General features: G+C 38.6%; 1 protein-coding gene across 2 annotated transcripts in view; it reads left to right on the top strand.

Moving 5' to 3' along the window:
- GABBR2 (gamma-aminobutyric acid type B receptor subunit 2) overlaps positions 1–20,297 on the top strand; it is a 510,446-nt gene that overhangs the window by 97,311 nt on the left and 392,838 nt on the right. For both annotated transcript variants that reach the window (XM_076330187.1, XM_076330188.1), the window contains exon 2: positions 10,279–10,416. In XM_076330187.1, the coding sequence (XP_076186302.1) occupies positions 10,279–10,416 (138 nt within the window). The remainder of the gene's footprint in view (positions 1–10,278; positions 10,417–20,297) is intronic.

Below are 20,297 nucleotides of genomic sequence, written 5' to 3'. Positions count from 1 at the left end.
GAAGCACTGTGCCTACTCTCACACTGAATGTCATGCCATCTGGGTAGTGGTTAAAATAAAATTGTATTCTCTCCATACTGTCTCTTTTGCCAGTCATAAAAGGAAAAAAATGTATGATGTTTACCTGTGCTGATATGCACTCTACCCATTTCCAGCCTGAGACTTCTATAAAATGGTTAATTATTGTAGTCTGGTGCTATGTTAGTTTAAGCCAAATTAAAACATACCATGAATTTCATTTGGATTTTATGGGCTAACTTAAATGGTAGCATATCCAAATGATCACACATTATTCCTCCTTAAATAAATTAGCTTAGCAGAGTTTTATTCACTATAGACAAAGTTCAACTGTTTTACATTACAGAAAGATTTTAATTAAAAATCATAGACGTGTGTTGAAGAATATTACACCAGATTTTCTTGACCTTTGCGTCAAGAAATTTATTTTTGCTATTCTTAATTCATTAAGCCCTTTTAAAACTCTTACTTTGTCAGTTGTATTGTTCTTCTGACCTGTGTCTGTGTTTCCAAAATTCTTGTTAGGGAATGAAAATTAAAAAAAAAAAAAAAAAAAAAAAAAAAAAAATATTAAAAATATTGCTTCAGAAAAAGCCATGCTGGCAGCTACTTCTACCACTTAGATGAGGATGAAGAGCATCATCCTCTAAAGGAAAAGTGTTTAATATTATTTTCCAAAAATACCAGATTCTTTCTGACCTTTTATTAAAATTCAAATATATTCTCAAGAACACTACAGCCATCCTTGTGATAGCTTAAGCGATCTCCTCATGTTTTCCAGGTAAGCAACTTTCAGAAGCTATAAGAACAATTCTGAAGGGCCTCGGAGTTATCTGTGCCTCTTGTCATCCCCAGTGAATGTTTATTTAGAAGCTTCTGTGGTTGTGCGCACTGAGAGACAGGCCCTGTTGCCGTATGACCGAGGCACTTATGGGAGACTTTATTTCAGCATGACACTCTTAACTGGAAAGCTACTGAAGAGCTCTTTTTCCATATCTTCTCACCCTCAGAAAAATGTCTTATTTTAATTTCATGCCAGAAAAGTCTCAAGAAAGTTGTTTTGTTTTGTTTTTTTCCCCTTATATTGTGGTTTAACCCCAACTGACAATTAAGCACCACATAGCTGCTCACTCCCTCCCTTCTGGTGGGATGGAGGAGAGAATTGGAAGAGTAAAAGTGAGAAAACTTGTGGGTTGAGGTAGAGAGAGGTTAATAGGTAAAGCAAAAGCCGCACACACAAGCAAAGCAAACCACAGAATTCATTCACTCCTTCCCATGGGCAGGCAGGTGTTCAGCCATCTCCAGGAAAGCAGGGCTCCATCACGTGTAATGGTTCCTTGGGAAGACAAACACCATCACTCCAAATGTGTCCCCCCCCCTTCCTTCTTCTTCCCCCAGCTTTACATGCTGAGCATGATGTCATATGGTATGGGATACCCCTTTGGTCAGTTGGGGTCAGCCGTCCTGGCTGTGTCTTCTCCCAATTCCTTGTGCCCCCCCCCTCCCCCCCCCCCTCAGCCTACTCGCTGGTAGGATGGGGTGAGAGGCAGAAAAGGCCTTGACTCTGTGTAAGCACTGCTCAGCAATAACGAAAACATCCCTGTGTTATCAACACTGTTTCCAGCACAAACCCAAAACATAGCCCCACACTAGCTACTATGAAGAAAATTAACTCTACCTCAGCCAAAACCAGAACACCTGGGAAAAAACAATCCTCCTATTAAAACCATGTACGTAGTCAATAGTAGACATAAGAAAAGGAGAACATTGGTAAAACAACTTTTTAAAGGCAGTTTCAGAAAATTTATTTTACTAAATATAGAATGAAGTACTTCTGTACTGTTTTGATTTATTATTTTTGATTGTTCATGCTGAAAGTCATATCTTTTGCAGTGCTTATACTCTAGATCTGGAAAAGAAGACCAAATATATTTAAACGTGATCACACACATCTTTTCAGTTTTGTGGCTTCATCCCTATATTCTAAAAAGCACAGGGAATGGAATGAAAGGAAATCTAACCGAAGTATTCCATCAGAGTGTGACTAGATCTGGTATGAGGTATAAAAGCATAGGCTATTTATGGTAGTGTAATAAGAAATGGTAATGAATGAAGGGGAGAAAAAGAAAGATGAGGCAAGTACAAAATTGAACAATTGATATTAGTGACTGTGTGTTGAGCCTGCCAAAATTATCTCCCTTAGCTCTTAATTTTGTACTTGAGCTGCAACTGGCAAATGCCTTGTAAATCTACTACAGCACATGTCTTTCTCTCAGAATGAGAGGCAACAAAATAGTAAGTAGTTTGCATCAATAAATTTAAGTGATAATGATCTTGGGGCTCAAGTGTCTGAAACAATTAGCACCTTTTGAGGTTATTTAAATGCAAAACCACAACTGATTTCCTAGGGGAATTTTAAAAAGCCTTTTGATGCAAATAAAGAACAGAGATATTTTCCTCATTTGTTGAATAATTAAAATTAATTTTTTGTTTTGTTAGAAATCATTGTAATGTCGAACTTCTTTGGTAAATGTTGGAAAAGCTGGAGAAAAGTAAGCCAGTTTATTCTCAACAACAGGACATGTTATTTGTTTTCTAAACATCTTTGAATATATTATTTTTCCTACACTACACTATTCCTCTGGACTTTTATGCTTTTCCATAATTCCACTTATTTCCATATAACATAATAGCAATGGAGCAGTAAAGATTATGTAGGGAGGAAGAAGCAGAAGTGAGCAAGGTGTTGGTCTCCCTGTTGATACTGAATGTACCAAAATATTTGATAAGTGTTTGAGCACTGGGATGTCAGAGAAAACAATACAGTACTAAGAGTTTTGCTTTTTACACATCTGTGCAATAAAACTGTGAATGTGAATGTCCACATGCAGCGTTAAAGATATTTGGAAAAATTCCTAATTCAAGATGACATTGTGTGTGTGAACATTCATCCATTTTAATCAATGCTGGTAACTTGAAAACATCTGTAAAACTAGCTTGTGTAATATTATTGGATTGATGCAGAAGTGAATGAGTTAAATAAAATGGACTCTATGTCGTGGGTGAGCAAATATAGTGCGGATGTTATAAAATCCCTTCTGGCCCAGGAATATTTAAATCAACACCGATTTGATTCTGGTTAGATGATGGGTCCAGCTGCAGAATAATCCAGGAGAACTCAGTAATTTATACCGTGGGATCTGACTAATTGCTCCTATTGCACAATAGGAAATCTCTAAGGCCCAAATGTTAGCTTTCCGTTAGCAATCCAGAATGAGATGTTAATGTTTTGAACTCATGTTCACCAACTTACAGAAGTCCTGGCCAGAGTTACCTGAATTATGAATTTCATCACTGCACAGCCCTAGAACAACTTCTGCATTTCATCAGTGGTACAGCCAGAAAAAAAGGATACAGTGGACCTATCTAAAATTACTCAGGTGTGGGGTCCTTCATGGGCTGCAGGTGGATATCCGCTCCACTGTGGTCTTCCACGAGCTGCAGGGGGACAACCTGCATCACCATGGTCTTCACCACGGGCTGCAGGGGAATCTCTGCTTAGGTGCCTGGAGCACCTCCTCCCTCTCCTTCTTCACTGACCTTGGTGTCTGCAGACTGTTTCTCTCACACTTTTCTCATTCCTCTCTCACAGCTGCTGTGCAGTGTTTTTCACTCTTTCTTAAATGTGTTACTACAGAGGTTCCACCAGTGTCACTGATGGGCTCGGCTTTGGGCAGTGGTGGGTCTGTTTTGGTGGTGGCTGGAACTGGCTCTGCTGGATATGGGGGCAGCTCCTGGTGTCTTCTCACAGAAGCCACCCCTGCAGCCCCCCTGCTACCAAAACCCTGCCATGTAAACCCAATACAGAATCATGAAAGGGAGTGATCTTCATATCATAAATATGCAAAATGTTTCTTGATGATCTTCTGAACTTCTCTCTGTGTAACAATTACAGATCAAGGAAGGCTTCAACTTTCTTTGAGAAATGACTTCAACGTCCGAGCTGAATGGGAGTTTACTGTGAAAAGAGGAAGTTAATTTGATCTCTGCTATGACTGCACATTTAATCATGGTGGAAAGTTAGGCAAAGTCAATTTTGATTACACAGGTTTTATCTACTTGCTACACTCCAACTTCATTTCATATTGCAGTTCTTAAATTGGAGTCCTCCAGTGTAAATGTTACATACTCAAAGAAATAGTAACAAGACAAAAAATATAAGTCATATAAATAAATAAAAAGGATAAATGGAAAAAAATGGAGAAAATATATATACTCTTGCAAGGAGAGACAGGAAATTTTTGTTTATCTTGCTGGGTGGACTCAGTTCCCAAGTGAACCAAGGAAAAGAAAATGACACTGAGCAAGAAGCTGAGCCTTCACAAGGTGTTTAGACGGTCTCTCAGGGAATGAAGCGACAGAAGAGTGGTCACCCTTGCTGTGGAGTCAGTGACTTAAGAGGCAGGTGGCACCTGAGGCAGAATATAAGCTGTTAAATGGGATGCCAAGCACCAGTACCTTAGCGGTAGCACTCTGTGAACTATTCCCTATACAGCAGGCAGGATCAGATAAAGAAGTTGCTAGGTAGAGTCTCAAAGTGTGTCAAGAGGTGTCCAAGTGAGAGGGTTAATTTACTGGGAAATATTTCACTGAAGAGTTTAAGTTCTCCTCTGCCATGTTCATTCCTTCTAAATCAAAATGAAATCTGATTGCTAGTAGTTAAAAGATGATAGAGAAATCATATATAGAAAAGCCCACAGTTTGGGATGAATTAATCTCAGTTGTAAGATACAGCAGTTTGATGTAGTTGTTGGAGGGGGTTGCTTTTGTTTTTGTTTTTCAAATATAGAACACTGGAATGGCTACAGTGGTTCAGACCACAACTTGGTGCAAGTACTCAGCATTGTCCTGGAACAGATGATCTGTAGGACAGGGCAGGACGGGGCAATCATTTAATCCTGCTTCCCCACAACACCGTCCTAGCTGCTGATGATCTGTGATTCAGGGGGTTCCTGAGAAAATCAGCGTCTTTCTATTAAGACGTTTGGGATTGTTTTTTGATCTATGAACTAGTCCAATTTCTTTTCATGTATTTGTAAACTTTTAACATTCATAACATCCCCTGGCAAGACATTTCACACCCACTTTGCACGGTGTGAAGAAGTTCAGAACAAATGAAAGGAAGTGCTTTTTCTTTCACTGGATAATTACATTGTTATCGGATGTTGTGGATATCAAAGTGGTGGTTCCAAGAGCAGTTGTACAAACTCATGGAAGGAAAAATCCAGCTACGGCAATTAAATGCAAAAATAGAATTGCTGGCTCTGAAAGTACCTAAGCTGCAGATACCTGAAAAACAAAGAGGATACCTCAGGAGAAGCATGCCCTGCCCATAAACCCAGGCACTGGCTGTTAACCTGATTGACCTTTGTTGTAGCTCAGGACAGTTGTCTATATGTTCTTCACTGAATTGTCTGTATTGTTTGATGACTTTAAAGAAGTGAATGAAAATCAGACAAAAATCATTTTGGTGTTCCTCATCTCTTAGCTCCTTTCATGCTGATGTAATGCGAAGTTAGTTCCTGAGCAAGGTTTTGCAGAGGATAGGAATAAGGCTTCGTACCTCTGTTCTCTATCTTCAAGGAAGCTTCATCATATATTTATGAGCACTTGCTTCTCTTTCCGATGATATTCAGTGCAGAGTGCTGCTGAAAGCTCTCGTATCACTTGAAAAAGTTTCATATTTCATTATGCAGATGACAGCTGTTGGTTATTCCCTCTTATCATAAAGGGTCTCTAACCTCAGTAGTCAGTAGCTCAATAGATACCAGAATTGTTCCTCAGGTTTACTTTTACTTAGACAAGTAGAGTTGTGCCAGAATATAGCTAACTGAGAAACAGCTGGGCACAGCTATCCAACAGCTAGAAATCTAAATATAATCATGCATCTGACCAGTGCATCATTTCACAATAGTTCTCATTGCTATGCAAATCTAATGAGATCAGTTAAATTACAAGTATGTGCTCTTCTGCTAGTCCTGTAATTACTGAAACCTGTCAACGTTACAGGAGTCAGCAAAGCTTTACGTATCAAACCCATATGAATTTCCATTCTGTGCACTAAGGATTTGCACTGTGTCACACTTATGGCGACAAGGGTTTGAGTACACACCCCAATATCTCTCTCACTGCCTGCCAGACAGCCTTCCTGGCAGCCAGCAACCCTCACAAGTCAGTTCTGCTGCTTCTCCTGACTTCAGGTGATGTGTGTCCTTCACATGGGACATCCCTCCTCTCAGCTGCAGAGGGCCTTTGGAGAAGGTCTCGCTTGTGTATTTGGTTGCTGCGCTGTTCTCTCCAGAAAGGTTTCTTGTTCTTGAGGACCCCTTATGCTTCAGGCAGTACTTCCTCCCTGTGCATTCAGATCCCTTTCTTTGTGGAGAATGATAGTTTTTATTTGCCAGCCTCTGCTTTGAAGAGGGTTCAGGAAGGTTAACACTTCAATCCCCAGACTCATTTGACTCCTCTCCTATGCAGCAGTTCATCTGGCTATTTTTCTTAATTAAAACAAGCGGTTCTGTTTCCTTGGAAATGGAAACTATACATTTGTCAGGTGCCATCTGTGATATTAATCAGTCTTTGTTGCAGTGAGAGGTAGGACTCTTCACAGACCTTTGCTTGGTGATTTGCTGGTGTTTCTCCTTGTGAATTGTCTATATAACGCGTATCAAGTCAGTGTGTTAAGAGATACATTTAATTTAATTATTTCATTAATATGTATGCTTTCTATTTATATGTGTCTTATTATTGGCTTTTGGCTGACTAAGCTCAGCAATTAATGTGTTTGGGTTGAGTAGTTCTCAGCCCCTTCCTCTGAAGAAAATTGTAGCATGTACCAAATCACATGTATTTGAAATTAGAGTTATGGTAAAACTACATTTCTCCAATGAAAGGTATTGCAACCATCCTCAGTGTTTCAATGTGCAGTCAAGATCAACAGCACAGCATGGCTGTCTGCTTTTTATATATGAGTTGAAAGTGAGCTGGCCGCAGTTCAGCTCAGCAAAATAGAGATGTTGATGACAATTTAGGTGAAAGAGCAAAACTATACAGCAAAAGCAGTGTTGGCTCCTTCGGGTGATATTTTTCATCATTTAAGTTTGTGACTTTTTATGAGGGATCCTCTCCCCTTCATTGCTGTTAGTCACGCTCCAGTTAATAAGCCAGTCAGCTTCTTGTCATCCACATGTGGCCAGGACTTTCTAGCCTCTGCTTTTTAATGTGGATTTTGGTTCTTATGCAGTCTTTTGTTGTACTGTAATTAGATTGATGCATAGCGTTGCTCCTGGACCTAGTTGTAGTCACTTGGCGACAACAATTCAAGAACTCATTTGGTTATTACATGGTGGGAATTTCAGTGGTGTCTGTGCTCGTTGTTTTTCAACAAGGTTGCCCACTTTTAGGGTTACGTATGTAGGGTTTGGCAATAGAAGATCATGAGCAGCAATGGTGGCCTTCTGGGATTTCTGAAAACATCAAGTTGTTAAAAGGGCTTCAGGAGCTCGCTAAGGATACGTTCCTCAGACTAGAGGCAGGAAGAAACCTTTTCTAACTGCTTGTCTGTCTGGCTTGGTAGGACTATTATTTTTATCTGAATGTTTATTTTTTAATGCTTGTGACAGACTGTTCTGTTGCTTGCAGGGAAGAATGTTATACACAGTGTATGCTGTGAAATGTGACGTTAAACAAATGTGAAAGTCTCTTTTCTCCCATCTTTCTCATTTTTCCTTTCATTTCTGTCCAGTCATGGCCAGCCACAGTGTTAAGTTCTCTTGCTTTCTCTGAGACATTCTTTGGACTACTTCGGCAGTTTTGCTCAAGGAGCAGACTGAGTTCCTGTAATTATTTGTGGTGGCCTAAAAGAGAGAGAGCTGAGACCAGTCAGGAAGAAAGTATGAAGATGAAAACATGGTAGGCTTTTAACTGAATCATATTGAAGAGAAACCCACAAGTTATTCTGCGTACTTTGGATTGATCAGTAATATATCTCGGCAGTGTGAACCTTTCACTTCGGGAGAGACAAAGCTTTGAGCGTACCTTCCCAAGAGATCACTGTGTGATTGAAAAAGTGTTGTTTTCATTCAAGTATCTTTATAAACATGAAAAGATCAAATAAATAAGAAAGAAAAAGCCTTATCATAATAGCAATTCTGGACTTCTCAGCAAATCGACCTAACAGGATCCTTAACTGCATAAGGTTACTTTACTGCAGTGAAAAAAATTTGTAGGCAAATAATAGTTAAAAGATGCATCAGTGTTTTTTGATGTAAGGGTGAATTTTAGTATGAATTTTACTTCAGATAACAGACTGCAGGTCTTTATCATTTAGAATATAGAACTTTATTTCTCCATAGCTTTTTATGTACGTAGCACTTCATGGGCTACAGCTTCTGACTGTTATTTTACTATCAACATCCTCCTTATTTCATATCTGGCTTGTATTCTTAAACTTTTATTCAGTGATACACTGAAAATGCAAATGCACATGACAATGCAAAAAAAATAATTATATTATCTGGTTTTAAGTTGGTATGAAAACTAATTCAACAGTCTCTGTTGCTGCAGGTTGAAATGGTAAAGTGGATGAGGGCAAAGACTTGGCTAAATATCAGTTAAGTTCAGATACTGAAAGCTCTAGTGTCCTTGGCTGCTCATAAAATTAAAGAAGTAGCTGAGCCTTTTAGTTGTGCTTGGAATAAGGAGTAAGACTGGAGGATGCTGCTTGTTCCAGTAATCACAATCTTAATTCCTCCATGATGTGAGCTTGCCACCAATCCATCAAACTGACAAGGGAGCCTCTGCCATACTGAATGGTTTTTTTTTGTTTTTTCTTTAATAAGAAGGAAAATGTTGTGCTATATTGTGCAATTTAAAAAAGTCTACACAGTAAAAGTCTGTATCCATTTGAATAAGTGGCAGCAATAATTCTATTCTTGCAGACAGAATGCAAATAGAATAATTTTTCTTTTAGCATATTCAGTAAGAAGATTAATATAAGCTTGCAAACTTCTTAGTAAAAATCTTTATTCTCTCAACAGAATGTGATACAATTACTACTTGGATGCTGATAGTAAATGAACTGTTTTATTGAATTGTCATAATGAAATATTGGAGGATGGTGTATGATAGTTCTTATAAAGACTATATTTGAGGAAGACTTTGTAGAGGAGGCAAAAGAGGGCAGGAAATTTTGTTTCAAAAAGAGAGATAAAGAAGTGGCTGCTGGTAGCTACCATTATAGCCTGTAGGTGCTCCTGGCTTCCAGTACAGTTTGGAATCAAATTCTTAACTTCAGGTATATGTTTTATTAATACTCTGCTGCAAGCTCAGGAATTAAGCCATGACTACATAAGTTATTATGAATGATTGATGCTACTCTATTCAAGGATTGATATTCATATCTTTTGCAATACTGACTAGTATCACTTTTTGTTTCTTAGTTTTCAGTCCTGGTGTCAGTTATGGTAAAATTCTTTACACCTGAAGTAATGATCAAACTAATTATCAGAGAAGCCCAGAATAAGTCAGGTTGGAAGGGGCCTCAGAAGGTCATTTAGTCCAGTCTCTGCTCAAAGCAGGGTGAGCTATGAGAGCAGACCAATTAATTCTTAACACTTTAAAAGAATATTCTTTTGATATTTTTTGAAGACTTTGTGTTGTCCTTCTAAGTAACAGGCTCTCTACTATATATTTTTGCACAGAATACTGAGGTTGGACCTTAAGGAGAGGTTACTTAGGACTCTTCATTAGAGACAGAACTTTCTTTACAGAGACCTTGAGTAGTGTCAAACTTTCCTCCAGCTATGGAAGCCCTGCTGACATCTGGTGTTACATTCTAAATTTTGCTTTGGGAAGTGGTAGCTCTGAATATAGAAAGGGTTTCAGTCAACGATATTTTGTTGGGGCTTTTTTATTCTTTGTCAAATGGTGGTATCAAAATTCAGATGTTGCAGCTTTGGCTTGGAAGGAAGACAAGGGGTTTTGAATGAGGTAAGGAGGGGTTTTCCTGTTCTTGTACTACAACACGTTAGGGGTCCAGAACAGAGTGCTCCAATTTTTCATGTTTGGATCTTAAAATGTTATATATTGTACAATTTTTACATCAGTGCAACCCCCAAATCTTTTTCTTGCCCAGTAGTTTATTTCTTAGTTAATTATGTTATTTGTGACATTGAATATTGCCTCTTTTTGTTCTTCCAGTGTGACAATGCAAAAGGACTCAAAGCCTTCTACGATGCAATAAAATATGGACCTAATCATCTGATGGTTTTTGGTGGCGTATGTGCAACAGTTACTTCTATCATTGCTGAATCTCTAAAGGGATGGAATTTGGTTCAGGTAAGGCATGGAATGGAACATATTCAAATGCTGACTGTCTTGTATTTCTATCTTTTTTTTAAATTTAGAAACTTAGTATTTAATGTTTTTCAAGCTTAACATTTTGTGTAATTAATATATCTCAGTTTTGAAGGTCAGTGAAGTTATGTGTAAAGAAGAACAGCTACTTCTGTATAGTACTAGATTTTAAGGCTTGGCATTGTGCTTAAAATGCTTGTGAGTGTGGGGCAGCAGTCATGTGTCTCAATAGATTAATTAAATAAAATTAATGTATCTCAAAAAGCAACCTAAATGAAATGAAGTTCAGTCATGGTAGGTGAGCAAATCTAGGACTTATCCAAAGTTAGAGGAAACTGCTCGTCAGGCCTTAAATTATGGTACAGTGGGGTCTTTACTCAGTCTCCTGTCAGTCGTAATGCAATAATTCCTATTGGATTTAAAAGTGTTGGAAGTGCATAAATTGTAAGTAGTAACTGGGTATGTATCTCAGTATTTGACTCACAAAGCACATTTATTCCCAGCTGTTCTTCTTTCTGACTTTCTCAAAGGTCAAGTTTGTGGAAAGGTTCCCTCTGCTGAGGAATCAGAATTCATTAATACTAATCTTTAAAATGCACATGATAACAGCATGGTTTTCTTTATTTCTTCAATCATCTGTCCAGTGATGATCTTTGGATTGATGGCTGTTCATGCAAGGTAGCCAGCCAGTTTTGCTTTTCAGATGTGAAAATGCCCTGGCTTCCTAATCAATATTCATATTGCCCAAAGATAAGTTTGTATCATTTTTATTAAAATAAAAAAAATTCTATAGGAAAATAATAAAATAATAATATATAATATATATTATATATATAAAAATATAATAATATAATACTGAGGTTTCAGTAACAAACAGACTCCTCTTTTCCACCTGGAATACTCACTGAGATTAGTGCAGAATGAACAAATGAGGCATAATTAAGTTTGTGAAGAAGACGATGATCAGAGTACAAATGGGGAAATCTTAGGAGGATAATTAAAGTAGCTTGTTAACTCTGTTTGCAATGCTTGTCATATCAGATCTTTTTTTCTTATGCTTCAGGATTTTTTCCGATGTGAAAAACATCAGTTCTACTATGGAAACAAAATAATAGTGTATCTCTGGGGAGAACAGAGAAAGCAACAGAAAGCTTGAAACTATCGTTTAACACTCTCTCTTAAAAATGGCCTAGCTCATGGCCTACAATGAAGTATGTGGCTGGAGCTCTGTTTTTTTTGGAATTTGTCACATAGAACTTCCAGATGATGTAGGATGTTTTAAGGAGTTGGATTTCATTGTGCTAAATCCTTTTCATTTGCAGTCAAGTTCTCCCTGCTAAGGTCTGAAAATCAATTTGCTAATGCAGTTGCTCAGTCAATAAGGAAGGGCAATTAGGAAACTTCTATTTGCTTTTAAATGCCTGAATTTGTCAATATATGTCTTAACTTATATAATGATATGAAGCATTGCTACCAGACAGCATCTATTTCTTTGTATTTAACCACTACAGCTGTGACTAAGTCTTAAACATTATTAATGATATCAGTACATCAAGGGATTCTCTGCTGCTCGGGCTTAGTATCCTGCAGGCACTAGATAAATCCTCACATGGCATAACTCCACTTCGTGTCAGGTTTTTATATATTGATTGACTGAATGATGGAAGAACATAAATGACAGCATGGCTGGGAAGTGTGGCAAGGCTTAGTGGATGGTATAGGAGGAATGGAAACAGTCTAAATACAGTTTGTGAAAGTGTTATGTCATATGGTGACAGCAATATGTGTATCTGCAAATCAGCAGACATAGCATGTATAAGATAGTGGGGAAACGGAGTACAAATCCTTCCACTTCTTTGGATCCAGTGTCATGAACATCTTTGATTAAAAGCATAACTGGAATAGAAGGAATGGACAGAAATCTGTCGTTCTTGGAAGTGGAGCAATAATATTCAGCCTGATAAAATACAAGATTGTCCTCCCTCAAAACTTGAAACTTCACATCAGGGAATCACAGCAAACGCACATAAATAGTTATATGAATTTGTGATCATGGTGAAGTAATTTTATGTTGCAATCAAGAAGAGGGAAAATAGCATATAAGCAAAACCTAACCTGACGTATTATTGAATAGAGGATATGTGTTTGGATGTCTGACTCCCTCGTTTTTTCCCTGTGCAGGCAGTCAGGAAAAGAGGGCTCTTAACCCTAGCAGGAATATTTCATTTGATTTACACAGGTGTCATGTGGTTGAGCAAAGTGATGGCTGTCTTCCACACAAGAGAAATGCAGGATGATACTGAGAGTACTGGGAGGAATAGGGAAGAAAAGAAGAGTAACAGAATATAACAACAGAAAAATTACTTTCCTTAGCAAATACAGCATGAGGCTGACTGCTTCCAAAACTTTTCTAAAAGCCTTTTAGCCCTGAATTCCAAGTTTCTGGGTGACTGCTTTTCCTCTCTTTGGGGGAATTGTTCTTTTCTGCCTCTTCCCCATTCTCTACAGTAAAAAGTCTCCCAAAACAAACAACGAAATAAAAGGCAAAGAGTACAAATGTGCTGGAAATTATAATGTTGCATTTGCTACTCAGGCAACATTATAGTAGTGTTGAGAGGGGAAAAAAAGGAAATAAATTTTTGCAAGACTGCTTCAGTCTCTACTCTCCTTACTGTATGCTGTTATTAATGATACTGTCTTTTTGACTTATACTTAACTGGTTAATTCAGGTCACTGATGGCCTGCAACAATGTGAAATACGGATGATTATCAGAGCTTGAGAAGAGTCTCAGTCTGAAGGTGACTTGCCTTATTTCTGTACCATATCTAAACAGAAGGCACTTTTCCTCCCCCTTCTTGACAAATTTTGATTTACTTATGATCAGCAGCAGAATGAGAGATTCTGTTCTCAATTGGCTGCCTTCAACTGCTGGCTGATTTAACTATCTCTTACTGTAACAAAATTAATGATTTTTTAATGGAGCATTTTGTATCTGTGGAAAGAGCAAGTTGTTTTAGCCTGCAAACACTTACATCATCCTTAAGGGGTTTCACTGAGGTATGCTAGGTGACAGAACCTGCAAACTGTTTTCTGAACACACATTCTCAGTAGGACAGATGCAGACACCTATTCCTTAGCTTCTGAAATCCAACAAGTGAAAAGCTTCCCCGTGAATAATCTCTGTGTGCCAGTAGTCCTTACTTTGTTGACTGACAGTCTGAGCATGGGTTGAACACTGCATGTGCGGCTTTGATCTCCAGTCTGTGGTGTGGAATCCGTTTGAACCTTTGGGATATTGGTTAAAAAGTGCCAATAATATTCTGTGCATCTGACAGTGGGTCATAAAGGCATGAAGGTATAATACGGGGCAGTTACTGTGCTGTGGGGGGAATATTTCAATGTCAAATTCTTCCGGATTCGTCTTTTCCCCATTCCCTTTCAACGTGTATTCAAGGCAATTGAACAGAGTGAAGAAGAATCATTAATAGTATCTACAATATATTGCAAAAGGCCAGTTATGTATTTTTATTTCGTACACTGAAGCATTTCTGCTAGTATCCAGGTAGTGCAGAACAGACAAGATGGTTTGCAATTCAGTCTTTCTTTTCTATTTCAGGATATCCATCAACTGTTTACCTCTCCATGTGAATTTCTTACAGTGGCAAAAGCATCTAATTTGTATAAATTACTGTTTTTTCCTATTTTCCATTGTCACCTCTCACTTTTCCTGGTTGACATATTAACATAAACATTTAACCAGGATGAGGATTTTGACCAAACTGGTCATCTCTCTTAATTTGTGAAACTCTTTCTCCATTTTGGAGATTTGTCTTTTTCTTTCATTGTGTCATTTTCATTCTCTTACAGCCTGCTTTGTTACAATTTCCTTTAACTCTGAAGATAAGCCTCTGCCAGAAACAAAGTATAAATGTTACTGCTTCCTTGGAATATCCTCTTTCTACATATTTAATGTAAACTGGTCATAACTGCTGACTTCTAGGCAGGTAACTGCTACAAGTGATCCAGTGATTACATCATTCAAAACAGAGAAACCTTGTTTTGGATTCATCATCTCATGTAGGAAAGTTTTCTAAGAAAACTATAGATACCCTAATCATGATGCATTACTCATTTTGTGGGCTGGACTACCAGCAAATATAAGTTTCCCATATTAATATACGGTAGGTTCACATGTTAGAAAGGAAAAACTCCTTTAGTTCTCTAGCTCAATGTAGTTGAGTATTAAAGAGCCTACCCTGAGATTTGTTTTATTATCCCAGAAATCCATAGGTGTTCAAGATCCCATCTCTGAATTACCAGAAAGACTGCTGATGTTAAAGAAAATCAATGATGTTTCTAGTCCTTGGTTTCCTTCTGAAACAAGGCTGATGTGATTGCATTGTCAGTTCCTCCTAAAAATTTCTGACCTCTGGCCAATTGCAACCAATTTTTAACAAAAGATTTCCCAAAGATGATTAGCTTCTACACATTTCTGTGAAAATGAGCTGCTGAGGAGAGGGATCCACATGAACAAAGCAGAGGCTGCAGCGTGAGCACAGAGATAGCTTGGAGCCAGCCATGACATGTGCTCCTTGTCCAGCTGCTGTTTATGGGAAGGGGACTGATTGCATTGAGAAGAGAGTTAAAAAAGCAGCGGAAAGAAAGCTGAGAAAATGCAGAGGAGGGGTGAAGCCCCGAAGGTTATGAAGTAGGAGCTGGTGTGTGTGTGTATGTGTGTAGAAGCTTAGGACACATGTATCTGTAGGAAACCAGGCTTTGTTAGCTGGCTCTGTTACTCATCAAAATTCTTGTTAATACAGAATTTCACAACTATATGCAGGTTATAACCAGTGTTTTTTAACACTTACGTAATGCAAGTCATCACAGAGGTTTCTATACTGGCCACTGAATCAAATTTCTTCTTGTTAATATCTGAATTTTCTAAATCCTCATGCTTGTTACCCAGAGCTCTGGCATGGGCATATAAACATTTGATAAAAACTGCAGGGTTTTTTGTTGGGTTTTTTTTACATTCTTTGTCACGTTTGTTCCAGCACAGTGAGTTTGTGCTAGTTTTGCCTTCATTGCACAATTTCCATGTATTGTTAGTCTGAGCAATGAAAAGGGCATTTAAACTAGTCTTTGGCTAAGAAGATTAGCTACTTCTATCTGTGAGATACAGGCGATCCCGCTTGAACAGGCCTTTCTCCCACTGGAATATGACCCAATGCACCACAAAACTGGAGTCTTCAGCTTCTTGGCCCACAATTCACCATCATAATTTTTTTTTTTTTCTTTCCTATTTTCTCTCTTGGGATTGGCGGGATTTTGTAGACTTTCTGTACTGGTGTTGTACTTTTAACAGGCAAAGTGTGTGAAGGGAAACACCTATTGAGCTCTTATTATATAAGGTGCAAACCTGATGACATTCTGGTCTTGCTTTTGGGAGTTAGCTGAGCACGTAAGGAAGCTTTGCTGACTTCACTGTAGGAATGCCCGGGAGCTCCTGAACAGGAAGAAAGCACAGCAGGAGTGACCTTCAGGCAGAATTTCATGTGAAGCTTCTCCTCATTTGAGAGAAGCTCTGGTGAATTTGGAGGGAGACAGACCTTCTAGTTCTGCAAATCCTCTCCTTGATACAAGCTGCCAGCAGGAGCTCTGCTGTTATTGGTGGGGCCCTCCTGAAGCTCTGTGGTTGCTGCTGGGGAAGAAAATGCATGGGGAGTTGAAACAGATCAGCAGTACCATACCTCCTAATTAGACTGTGTCTCTCTGTGTGTGGATGGATGCATACATGCACAATGTAGAGCAGACTTAGACATGGAAAGTTAGTTGTATATTCACCCTTAAACTTAGAGAAATGAATGTTGCAGTGCACCAGGGGAGACTAGTCTAGGGCAGAAGAATTAATTCAGTGGCAAAAGTTCTTTCATAGTGATAAAACCACTGACCCTGATTCCCAGTGCATTATTTCAGTTGTACCCCAGGGGAGACATTAACATTACATTGCTGTTAATAGCAGAAATTTGGTCCACAAAGTTTAAATTGAAAATTTCAGAAAAATTCCAGACTGAGGTATGGTAAGAAATGCACATCCTGTATTCCAAATGCACTGCAAGATTTAGTAGGACCTTCCTTTCCCTTCTTTCTGTCTTCTGCTTAAATGTATGAAATTGATTTATAGTGAGATGAGTTGGTTTAACCTGGCTTTCCATCACTTTGAAATTGGCTTCTACCCAGTATTCCTTCATTTAAATATGATTAGCTGTTCTTTTTCATCTCGTGTGTCTTGTATTTCTACTGTTGGAGAGAACAGCAAACCTACAGTATACACTCTAGTTTTTGCCTTTGATCTAATGTCAGCAAGTTCAGTTCATTACATAAAGCGTGACTAAAGGTATTTCAGTACAGCTCTAGTTAGGTCAAAGCTGTTGAAATCTGAACCTGTATATTTATTCTAACTATGATCTGCATGTTCTGACAGAAAAAAATGTATTTTGTTATTATTATTTGTTGTTAGCTGTTTTTCCATTCATTCACTTCTGTTTAGTGTTGGATCAATAACATGGAATGAATGAGTGATGGTCTAGGGAACAGGCCCAGAATGGAAAGGCAAGGGTGTCACTTTGCCGTGCAGTATACTTTGGGTTTAGGAAAACACATGCAATTCTGAACAAATCAGATATTCCCTCTCCTCCATATACTCCTCCCTTGAATCTGAATGGTCTCTTGAAGAAAACTAAAATACGTAAAAAAACCCCAAACCCATAGCGTAACATGCAAGCATTGATGTTTTTCCAAACACAGAGCCTTGTGTTTTAATGCTCAATTTATTGGTCACGTAAGGTGCTTACAATATCCAGCTTAATTTATTATCAGAATAAATAATGGCTGTGTGTTTGGGTGGTTTTTGTTTTTGTTTTCTTTTTTTCTTTTTTTCTTGCCTGTGTAATTTTTATCAGTGTGTTCTGTCTCACTACTTGTATTGTTCTGGTTTGGTTGTGGTTTGTTTTGTTTTTCCCTTTTGGTAGTTTCTGTAAAAGAAGGCTGAAGTCTTTTCTTGTGTGGCTTTTGCAGCCCCTCAGCTAGGATATACCTGCCAGGTAAAATCTTACTTAGTTACCAAAATGTTTCAGTATTGCACCTTGTAGCTATTGCTGCAGCTTCCTTCACTGCTACAAAAGGTATCCCTTCATGTCCCCTCAGGCTGGTTTATTACTGTCTGCTGCTGCTTTTTCTGGGGGTGGTTTTGAGAAGTAAATGGGTAGCTTTGGTTGCCATCTCTTCCTTCTCTCCTCCTCCCTGTCCTGATATGATAGGCAGACTTAAGTTTTGCTTCTTTGGGAAATTACTTCTGGTTTGGCATCTTCACTACGCTGAATGAGGAGGACTGTGATATACACTGATTTCTTCTTCAGATTTGAGATGTTTTTCATGGCACGTTTTCTAGTACCCTGCCTGATGTCTGTTTTCTGTATGGTCCAACCCACTGGGCATATTGGACCCATTTAACGCTGCTAAATTTCTTTGTAGCCCATAGCTGGTCAGCGTGTCTCCTCTTGACTTCCTCTGGGAGATGTCATGTGATTTGTGGGGATACACCTGTGTGACACTAACACCCTATTAATGATAATCTTTGATTCTATCCACAGTTCTGCTAGCCCAAAGAATCATCCTTTGATTCTTTAATCCCATTGCTTTCATTACTCTGGGACCCACAAACCTGGCTTGAAGTCTCCCATTGTTAGGTGGGAGCATTATTACAGTTTCTTGGCAATTGCAGCACTGAACTTCGAGCTCCCCTTTGCATTTTCCCCTGTGCCTGACTTTACACAAATCTTGTTTTTATGTTTCTTATTTGAAAGCTAGCTCAGGGAAATCAGATTCTAATTGGTTGCCCATCTGTATATGATTTTTCTGCTTTAAAGTTTATATTGATTGAAAACTATCTCGCTTCACTGAAAATATGATAACTTTGCCACTTTTTGGTTGGTTCTTGGCAATCATTATTAACTTACACCAAAATGTTCAGATTATGGTATTGTATTTTTATCAATATTGAAATATTTCAGATATTCTAGAAAGTTGGTTTCAAGCTTCTTTTGCCACCAATTCCCCAAATATGGTCCTACTGATTATTTTCACCATACCTATAATTTCTGCAAAGCTGGAGTTGGTTATTTTGCCATGCTGTTTGCCAGAGTGACTGCTTTAATTTGTTTCTGAAAGGTAGCATTGAGCGTGTTCTGCAAGACCAGCTTGCTGGCCTGTTTCTCAACAGCCATCTTGGAAAGCCCTAGGATTGCTTTCTCTCCAGTCCCTTTGACCAGCCTGGATTGAGTGGCCCTATATGAAGTTAAAAGCACCCTCTGCCATAGCTGTTGCTGTCCTTGGAACATACAAACGTGGCCACAGTAAGAAGGTAAATACAACTAAGTCAAGGCAAAATTGGTATGATAAAATTTGTTGCTTCATACTTAAATCCACTTCTTCATTTCATTCTCTCTTACTTTGATGTTTTTCTTCATGTTACTGTCCTATTATAGGACAAGGAAAGCTTTCTCATGTGGTAAATTAACCTGCTTTCCCCTAAATGCTGTTGTGGCAGCAGTTACTTAATAACTTATTTTGAGGGATGGCATAATTCATGCAAATTCAGCAACAGCAGCTCCTGGGCATAGACTGAAGAACAAACTCATAAACCAAGCAGTTGCAAAAAGAAAGCACCTTTGTATAATTTTGAAATTGAAATAAAATATTTATTGGCCTTTAAAACCAGAAAAAGCTTAATTATGCTCCATTGAAGAAGTAATACATTGCTGATATGTTTATACAAAAGTAAGGGCTGAAGTACAAATCCTCATATAGTAGAAGCTTTTCGAAGGGCCCGATTCTCAAGTGCACTGTAGAGTTCTTGGTATCTGATTAATCTAGTATTACGACCAGTAAGGCATCTGTCTTAATTCTTGATATTCTCAGTACTCCATACCTCTGGAGCAGTTCCTGTATGCTTTCTCAAGGCATCAGTTAAGTTTTAACACAACTGGAGAAAAATGAGGCCTATAAAACAACTATAAAACATAGTTATGTTTTAATTGAATTTAAAGTTATTTGGAAACAAATTTATTTCCTTTCCTCCTAAGAAAGCTTAAGTAACCAAGTCTAAAATTATTTTTTTCACTGAAAAATAGTTCCACAATTGCACGTTTCCACTCTTTCAGAATCTCTTCTTGTCTCTCTGTGTTGTAATTCCTAACTGTAGTTGCAAATCCAGATTTACTTTGATTTCTTGTCTTGTCTTGGATGCATTCATTTTTGGGAGATGAGTAGTGTGCTGGCTTTGGCTGGGGTAGAGTTAATTTTCTTCATAGTAGCTAGTATGGGGCTGTGTTTTGGGTTTGTGCTGGAAACAGTGTTGATAACACAGGGATGTTTTCGTTACTGCTGAGCAGTGCTTGCACAGAGTCAAGGCCTTTTCTGCTTCTCACCCCACCCCACCAGTGAGTAGGCTGGGGGGGCACAAGAAGTTGGGAGGGGACACAGCTGGGACAGCTGACCCCAACTGACCAAAGGGATATTCCATACCATTTGACATCATGCTCAGCATGTAAAGCTGGGGGAAGAAGAAGGAAGGGGGGGGGATGTTCAGAGTGATGGCGTTTGTCTTCCCAAGTAACTGTTACACGTGATGGAGCCCTGCTTTCCTGGAGATGGCTGAACACCTGCCTGCCCATGGGAAGGACTGAATGAATTCCTTGGTTTGCTTTGCTTGTGTGTGCAGCTTTTGCTTCACCTACTTTACCTCAACCCATGAGTTTTCTCACTTTTACTCTTCTGATTCTCTCCCCCGTCCCACCGGAGA

The sequence above is a fragment of the Aptenodytes patagonicus genome, chromosome 2, assembly GCF_965638725.1.
Source record: "Aptenodytes patagonicus chromosome 2, bAptPat1.pri.cur, whole genome shotgun sequence".
In the NCBI taxonomy this organism is placed as follows: Eukaryota; Metazoa; Chordata; class Aves; order Sphenisciformes; family Spheniscidae; genus Aptenodytes; species Aptenodytes patagonicus.
Note: the sequence above shows the minus strand (reverse complement) of the source record. Positions and strands in the feature narration are given on the sequence as shown.